General features: G+C 38.2%; 1 protein-coding gene across 1 annotated transcript in view; it reads right to left on the reverse strand.

Annotated features, from left to right (window-relative positions):
- Positions 1-9,504, reverse strand: part of ROBO2 (roundabout guidance receptor 2) — a 141,815-nt gene that overhangs the window by 68,738 nt on the left and 63,573 nt on the right. Inside the window, exon 12 of the mRNA XM_026051649.1 lies at positions 4,292-4,523. Within this exon, the coding sequence (XP_025907434.1) occupies positions 4,292-4,523 (232 nt within the window). The remainder of the gene's footprint in view (positions 1-4,291; positions 4,524-9,504) is intronic.

Raw genomic sequence — 9,504 nt, forward strand, 5'->3', positions numbered from 1 at the left:
ATTTCAAAGAACCGTAGCAGATCTTGAACCAGAGCCTAAAATATTTACTATGCCCTGCCCTGTCTTCAAATCTAATTTGATAATCCTCTGGTTCTCACATCTCACACTGCGGGTCGCGCCTTCCTAATGTCAATCCCTTAGTGTGGAGTATCCCACCCACAGAGAACTGTTTAATTGCTAAATTCTGAGGGTGCCAAGACTCTGGTCTTAGCTCTAATAGGTGTCCCTGGTTGTGTGAACACCCTTGGACTATGCTTCTCCAAAAAGTAAACCAAGAATCAGTGACTYGTTCGTATTAATGTCTGTCAAGTTTAACACAGCCAGATACAAGAGCATTCAAGCTTCCCAAGCCATTACAGCTTTCCTTGTTTCTTCCTGTGCTCTCCTTGAGACTGGCTGTGTTCCCACCTTGGACACTTCTCAGCATTTGAGCTGGCACAGGCACGAGAATCTGAGCTCAAATCCTCTGATAATCTTAAAGAGCTGGAGCAGCCTGTCGCAGGAATTACCTTGTTTAACRAAATGGGCCTATAACCCTATGYAAAAAAAAACAACAAAAAAAAGGGTTTTGTGAAGGATGGTATATGCGGGACTGCCCAGGAAGGCTGCACACTCTGACAGCAGCATTTTCAGATGCAGGTTCAGCTGCAGAGCAAACAGTGGTAGGTGGAGTCCTTGTGGCTTGGGTGATGCAGAAAAGCAGGGCACTAGACAGAACAAATGGAGCTCTGCGGTGGGCACTGGGCTCTACGGAGCCAGCTCAGGGGAGGAACACAAAGGTGGTCTCTGCCTGCTCCTTGCAATTGTGCAAAGTGTAAAACCGGTGAAGAGAATGGCTGGAGTGTGCATTTAATGGCAAAGAGAAAAGATTGCCACACAGTAAAAAAAGAAATGGCATTAAAAAAATTCTTCAAGTTATTCAATAACAAGAAAAGCGTGAATAAATGTGAGTGTGCTGTACTAATGAAAGCAACATTTTACAATAAAATAGTCTGAAAATGGCGAGGCTTAACACTGTAACTCATTTGGGTTTTTAAATAATACAGAATGTCTTGGAGAAATGTATTCACTTTCATCCTCGCACAGAAACATAAAGGGCACTCAGGAATATAATTCCTTATATACACACATCTAGAAACAGACAGAGTGAGAGAGTGCCAGAGCGAGCAAAGTAAATGCTAAAGAATATGTAAAAATGAACTGTTTAATCTAATATTTAAAGAAAAACACACTGTCCTCACTTGTATTTGCATTTGAAATGCACAAATATTTTGGTTAACATTCTATTAATGTGTCTTTATGTTTCTCGGAAGATAAAGAGTAATTTTGAAGTGACACATAAATTGCAAATGATGAATGCAACGGAAATCTCATTTTAAGCACTAAGGTAAGCAGGAATAGACACTGCTGATAAAAACTAAGAAGATCTCCATTACTGACCATCAGATTTTTGCCTGTCAAAACAGTGTCAAACAAAATACAGAAAAAAAAGGCTACTCCACAAAGTTATTCCAAAAGATATGTAAAATAGTAGATGTAATTGATGAGATTATCATCCGTCTTTAGAGAAAGAGCCAAAACAAGCAGGAAGTGAAAATTATTAAATTAAATATTCTACTTTGCTCTTTCTTTCTATAGGTAAGACACGTGCATAGAATCGTTCTGCCTCCTCGCTCTATGATAATATCACTCTGTAAGCTGGCACCATGATATAAATTAAGCCACTTGTCTGACACTGCTGCAGTTATTAAATAGACCACATTGAAAAATAACATTTTTTAAACCGTTTTCTCATTTCCCCTGCTGCTGGCTTGTGGAGAACACCTTGCCTGCTTCTTGACAGGTCAATTATTCCAGTGCTCAGCTCCTTCTTACAGATATGAAAGAACCCAAATCGCCGCTCATCCTTCCCGGGCGCAGCCCAACAGAATTCCATTTGTTACCTTCACAAGGCCAAAGAGGCAGGAGATGAATGGATACTGAATCGTGACAAATGCCGGATGCGGAGGAATAGTCTAACTGCAGCCAAATTGATTTGCAGAGGTAGCCCTCCAAAGTCACATGCCATGTAAAATTCAATCCAGCAAGAAGCTGCTACCGCCTCTTGCTCGTGCTTTGCCTTTACCAGGGTTAGTCACCTTGGTGTTGCGCAAGACTTTCAATATCCACGTCACCCTTACAACTTATTTTCTAAAAAAAATACATTTTTTGAGACACTTACAAAAATATCAATCTCAAAAGCTGATTTTCAAAATGGAGCCCAAGGCTAAACAGTGAGCAATATTCCTTTCAGTAGGCTGACATTCATCTCTACAGGATGGGAAGCAAACCACATTCTTTATACATTTGGTTGACGGTATTTTTCAAAATGTATGAACACCAATAAARTTACAAAGATAATGTAATTTTCTTGGAAGAATTAAGGGAAATCTCTGCAGAATGGCATCTACAAAAATTCCTAATTTTCTCATAGGGGTACTTAATGTTATTACTCAAGAATGAGGAATTATTTACAGGAGCTGACATTTGACTAGTGATAATACTGCATGTTATAGGCTTCTGCTTTATTAAAAAGATACTTGTAAAAGTCTGCTTGAAGATTATATTAATCTACAAAGCAGATCAGAGACTGTGATTTATACATATCTGTAGGCAAGAGRTTTTTTTTAAAGTCTTCATTATATGGAAAGTTATTCCACATGAAAAAAGTGGTCATTAAAGATGTAAAGCACCTAACAGGGACTGCTAGCAGGTGAGAGTTACAAAAGAAAATGTTATTGCTCAAGCATTTTAGGGATACAGATGGGAGGTACAAAATCTTCAAATCTTCTTGCTTTTTCAGTTGTTCTTAATTTACTATTAGCAGGAGAAAGATGAACAAAGCAAACAACAAAATTAAAAATGCACAATAATAAAATCTACTATGAAGGGGAAAAGTCTTACCTTTTACTTTTAGAAAGGTAAAAAGAAAGGTACAAAGCTTTTTCTTTTCAATTTTCATCCTTTTGGGKTTTTTTTAAGCTTTTTTCAAGCTGCTGCAAAGCTATTCTTTACTCACAGATTTAGTCTGTCAGTAAAAAAAGGAATTTGAACCAAGAAGTCCTAAATTTTAACCCTGACTTGAACGCTGGTTTTCTATGTGCTTTTATACAAGTTGCAGGACACTGAATTTTTCTGTAAAGTAGAGGTAACAATCAAGTCATATTCATGTTTACTTGCTTGTTGGGCAATAATCATAACAAATGAAGGTGAAAAGTGCAACTTTATTCTAGAATTAAAAAGTACTTGACAATCACCACTAACCGAAACCTCAGGATACCTCAGTAAATCATTAAGATTGTAACTTCAATAAGAAAGAGTGCACTCAAAACCTGCTAAAAGCATCTGAGCATTTTGAGAGTTCACCAGTGTTTCCTTCCCATAGTCTGAAAGAAATCAATGGAMCAGCCATAAGATGAACCCTCACTATAAAGATCATCCTTCTACTTTTACAGCAGGAAAGCTGATGATGGCTCAGACTCTGGGAATGGGCTGTATTATACAGATAGGTAGGTTTCTTGCACACTCCCAAGAGACCAGGATAAACTCACCTTCTTTGCTTTTCAAGAAAAAATGGCTATAGAGAGTTTATGTCTAAGCAAAATAATACTTGCACATTTTGGTGTAGGTTTGTGAAGTTAAGGAATCTTTCAACCTGACGTTAAGGAACCTGACTGAACTTACGATTAAATTATTAAATWATTAAGGGTTAAATAATTCCATGAAAGATGTGCTAGGAGAAACTGCAGAACACAATGCCCTTCCGAATGCAGGTCCTTCAGAACAGCAAAAAAATTGTCTTTCTCTAGTCCTAACAGATGAGCTCGGTTGTTCATCTACACTCTTTCAGAGTGATTTGGTTCCTTTTAAACCAAAATGAGCATCTGTACAAGACTTCATGTATTAGTTCTACTTTAAAAGTCCAGACCAAAATCCTTTATTGTGACAATACTGGTTAGAAAAGAATGGCCGCTCCACACAYGTTTTGAAAGACTCCGAGCCGCTTCTCACACATAAGGAGCAGGAATCAGCTAGAAGACTCTGAGACAGACCAGCTGAGTGCTTGTCCTGGCCCACAAAACTGCCTATTAACTTGAATTCTAGTGTGAATTTTGTATCAAACAAATAGAAATCATATGAAAGAAATGCAGTTGAACCATTGCGTATACAAAATAGCCAAAGCGATAATTCTTGATTTGACTTCCAGTACTAGATGTGTACGGCTGGTGCTTCTTCTGACCATTTTACTGACCTTCCTCAGTGGTCCGGGCAGACTTGGATTCACTGTCCATTCCTTGGAATTCGTTGAAATAAGGGCGGACTTTAATTTCGTAAGTGACCCCTTTTTTCAAGTTGACTAAGACAGCACTGCGCTCGGTCGGGACTTTGACCTCCAAATTCTGCCACACAGCTGGAGCAGAGAGGCCAGATGTTTGGCGATACATTACTCGATAGCCCTGGATAAACTGGGACTGGCGGTCGACCTAGGAACAGCATTAAATAATATGTCAATAAGCAAAGTGAAACTGAAACGTATACAGAGAAAATAAAAAGTTTACCAGGAATATTTATGAAAAAGAACAAATAAACAGTTACTTAAATCGTTGAATTTAAAAATCACTTGCCTTCTTGCAAGTCACTCTGCATTAAATATTCTTTAAATGAACATTCTGATTGTGTTATTTGTTATATGACATTTCTTCCTATTTTATTGACTCCAGTTATATATAATGACATATACCATCTTCAAGCATTAACTAAACCCYTACCCCTCCAACAAATCATAAAAAGAGAAGTTTGGCATAAGGCTTTACTACATGTAAACCTATCAAGGGCATTTTGGCTACTGAAGTGCTGAAATCTGAGAAGAAAGGCAAAACAAATTCCTTTCAGAATAAGACAAGTCTTTGAAGATGCCTTGTATGCTTTCAGTTAGTCCATTACTTGGCTTGCAGTTCATCATTTCATGAGATACTCAGGGAAGTAAAATAAACATAAGGCAGATGCAGAGAAAACAACATCCAAGGACACGTGTTGTTCCCTGCGCTGACGCCTAAGCAGTCTATCTGCATCCTGGGGCTGTGATGCCCTCCTGCCATCAGACAGGGGTGGAAAGCTCTTCTCTTCTATGTTACTTGTTGCCATCCGGAGGCTATTCAAGACTGGGATTGTATACAAAAGTTAAAAAATTCTGACCTCTCACGCCTATAAACAGAATTTTAATTTCACTGAGAAACTTTAAAAAAAAAATCTATTGGAAAGCTGCACATATTTCGTTTTCCTTTGGGAAACAAATGAACAAACAAACAAACAAAAAACCCAAAAAACAATGATTTGAGCTACTGTGATGCTTGCATGAATTTGCAGTTTAATCTTGCAAAAATAGTCAGAACTGTTTAATGCATAAAAGGAAATCAAACACAGCTGCCTCTGTCAAAGAAAAAAGAGCCACAGAAAATGCCTTACAAATGGCCATATAAATGCCTGATTAGTAAATTCCTGTATTGCAGCTAAGATTCAACAAGTAGGATTTTCTCTTCCTTCTTGACAGTTCTCTAGCTCAAAGATATTTCAGAATTAGAGATAGGCTTGTCTGAGTACTCGTAAGAATAAATGTATTTAAGACTGAAAACAGAAACCAAGGTCTATTCAGCTTTTCCTATAACCTTGTTATACAGTTTATTGAGTCATTCAGAGGGGACCCAGATTCTTAAGACATTAAAAAGCAGGGCAAACAAGAAAGCTTTATTTATGAGAGCATAGCAGAAATGTCTTTCATCAAAACTGTCACTGTTAAAAACCTTACAACATATGTTACAACAACATTAAGCTTGCATTTTATAAACTTCTCTACATTCACTTTAAGTGAATTTATGCACTGAAAGAGGGATATAACTCACAATAATAGCTTGTTAATACCGAAAGAATCAAGCTGTGTTTTTAAGAAGAACATTAAGCAGCTGTTTCCAGATGAAGGGAGTCTGTAAATCAGAGTAAATTGTTTTTATCCATGTTTGACTTTCATTAATTAAATGTTTTACGGACATGAAGACTTTATGAACCTCATGTTTACTACAAAATTCTGTAAGAACTCTTTCATTTACTTTGTAATACAGAATTTCAACCTAAATTATAATACATGGCTATGATGTTTAATAATCAAAAAATGAAGTCTGATTTCTGTCTAACTTATGGGAAAGGGAGTGTTAAGTTCTTTACAGCTTTCAGTTCTGTTTGYTGTAATTTTAAAATCTGTTGATTGCTGTCAAGTGGAGGACGTGCAAATCTCAAATTTGACTAAACTGAACAGCAACCATACGTTGCTAAAAAAGCGGATGGAAAATGTTTTGCAGGACGCAGCATAAACAGCAACAGAACTGCTAACTCACTGAGAAGAACTGCACGACTGGCCAGAAGTTCCACAAAGCCCTCTGAGAAGAAGCCACTGTTCATACTCWGGACTCTACTGCTATTGTATTCTACTCTGTGCTATTTATTTGATACACTTCTGATACACTCTTCGTACTGATATACATACATATGTATATATACACACATAAACATTGAACATTGAGTATTAGTCAATACCAAGCAGAAACCAGGCTGTTTCTAATAACCATGTCAAAGTTAAATAAACTGGGCCTTTCTTAGAGTCAAAACGTTGGGAAGCTACTGAAAGATCATGGTCTGTCCTTACTCAAGGTCCTTAATTTCATTGTTGTTGGAGCATTGTCATTAGCCTAGAAAGCACTTTTCTTAGATAGTTACATGGATTAGCCAGGGACATCATGAGGAACAAAGGAGATTTATTTCATATGCATACGTATATGCATAGATACAAGTATGTATGTATATGTGTCTATATGTATATATGTGCATACATGCTCACAAACATGGAGTCTAATATATATAGCAAAACGCTCATGCCTCCATTGTTCTTTGTTTGTTATGTGGCAATGCTGTGTCACTCCAATGACACGACACTAAAAATACACTTAGCGTTAAAAACTTGTATTCAGTTGTGCTTAGCATCACATAACTCTCCTGGTTTGGTACTCGTTCACATTTAGATAGGTAGAGCTATAGAATCAGGCTCAGTGATTTGATGAAAGAAAATACTAATGTCTAGGTACAGAAGAAGCATTCCCTTCCTTTTATTCTTGTAAATGTATGTCACTTTCTCTTACMAAATACTAAGCATTGCTACAGAAACTGCAGTTCTCTGAGCTAAATATTAAGATGAGAGAACACTGCTAATCGTGTGACAATCTGAACTACTCCAGAATTCACGCAAGCAGCTGTTTCTCCCTCTCCATACATAGTAAGGGAGGTATCTGTAAGACCTATGACAGCACTCCATTTTTGTGGAACAGGAAACTCTTTTTGCCTTAACGTTCAACTCTGCACACATCCCATTTGAACGTGAGGCCGGTTTGGTAACTGCTGAAYGCGTCTGTGGAGCTATTCAGTCGCTAAGAGGACGGCACAGGAATGTCTCAAGGCAGCTCGGAGCACAAGATGGCGGCCCGCGGGCCCGCCAGGCTGCACGAGCACCCTCGGCCATCCCCTGGAGCAGGGTGCCTCGTGCACCGTGCTGAGCCCTCTCAGGAAGCGCCCACAACACCAGCACCTACCGGTCTACAGGGACCAGAGAAAGGYGTAAGACAGGTGCCCTTAATAATGTGCTTTGTTAAAAGTCCACGTAAAAATTAAAAGCCATAAGCAAATAAATTATCCTGCTGTCTAACTGCCCCAGAATTCCTGGTGTAGCTCGTCAGGGTTTCCAAGCAGCAGAAAYGTGGCAGCACTGGAGAAGAGCTCCTTAGGGAAGTGATGGGTAATGAGGAATAAGAGGGGAGAAAGGGGACTCTGAGGGCGTAATGGGCCTGTATGGGCAGTAAACACATCGCGGAGGGGCATTAATAGCAGGAGAGGACCCAAATAAACTAGATTCAAGCTGAGCCAAAATATTTGACAAATATGTATCGTAASTGACAAAAATCCATGCTGGATGTGACTAAGATTGGTGATAAACTTCTAAAATCATGGGGATCACTGTCCTCTCCAGTTAGGTCCAGGTGTAGATTACCACCTCTGTGACCACTGTGWCAGCTAAGCACAGAGTTAAGCACAGAGTGCCTTGGAAGGCACCAGAGTTACAGGGGCCTGTAGGAAGAACACGGCTTCTTCCTTCATGGCTATGCCAGTTAGTTCTCACACCGTGGACAGGGATTTCATTCCTGCTTATGACACACATCTCCTCTACAGTGCTAGGGAACTTTTCACATTTGGCTACCAATTGAACCCTCATTTTTCTGAATATGCCAAAAAATGGGACTAGAAGTGCTAAACTGCAGCTGGGGTCAGCTGGAAAAGTGTTTTGAGCACATGATGTTGCAGTAATGCTAAGTCCTTTGATAAAAATAAACATAAATAAAGCCTAAGGTTTCAAATTAGGTACTCGATATAATGAGTATATCTGATACAGAAAGTCTAATCAGCATTAAATATCTCTGCAATTCAATTTCCCTCTGTGTAAAGTTAGGATAATGACACATTTTTATCATTGTGACAGTAAGTTCAGAATTATTTGTGAAACATCCAAATACTATGGTTGAGAACATGACAGTTAAGCCTGTGAGACAAACTAATAATTTTTTATTCAATGCAAGGCTTCAATGGTATGAATTAAATAAGACCTGGCAATTCAATCAGCAGTGGATAAAGACGATAAGACAAAAATCAAAGTTGAATAGCTCCATGAAGAAGAGATCCCACGAGAAAAAAAAAAAAAGGACATGACCACATAATTATAGCTGTACTGTATTTATGCGAAAGAGGGAAACATTAGGGGCCAGTGAAAAGCCAACTTCTGACATTCCTCCCTTTTTTAAACACTGACATTGTAAGTCTGACCTYGTAAGAGTGACCTCCTTTTAAGATAGACAAAATATGTGAGTCCATGTGTATTTGATTGCAAAACATTCTAAAATTGCAGCAGTGTAGCAGAGAATTAGTTTTAGATTTTTAAATTCAAATATGGTAAAAAAGAAGGCAAAGTTAAAAAGAAAAAAGAAAAAAAATGTCTGAGAGAGAAAGTGGTGCTGACCTGCTGGCCGTCAGAATGCCAGAACCCAGGGTTTGGTAACCCAGACACTCACTCTTCGAACTGCTGAAGGGCAAGACCAAGAGTTTTATGACTTTTCTAGTACTTTTTTTTCTTTTATATGTTAGCTACACTAGCAAATCTATCAATATCAAAAGTGAAGATTTTTTTCTCTGTATAAAGTGTATTTTTTCCTAAAAATTTTAATCAATTGCCTTTGTTCTGGTTCCTTAGCTATTCTAGAGCTATTCTACTTTTTTTTTTTTTTTTTTTTTTTTGGTATCCTTCATGCTTTAGCCACTTCTGAAGCGACTTTGCAGATGCCAGTGTGATTTTCATGTGGCAGAGTGTCATTCTTT

The sequence above is a fragment of the Nothoprocta perdicaria genome, unplaced genomic scaffold (genome assembly GCF_003342845.1).
Source record: "Nothoprocta perdicaria isolate Ctin4 unplaced genomic scaffold, notPer1 scaffold_78, whole genome shotgun sequence".
NCBI lineage: Eukaryota > Metazoa > Chordata > Aves > Tinamiformes > Tinamidae > Nothoprocta > Nothoprocta perdicaria.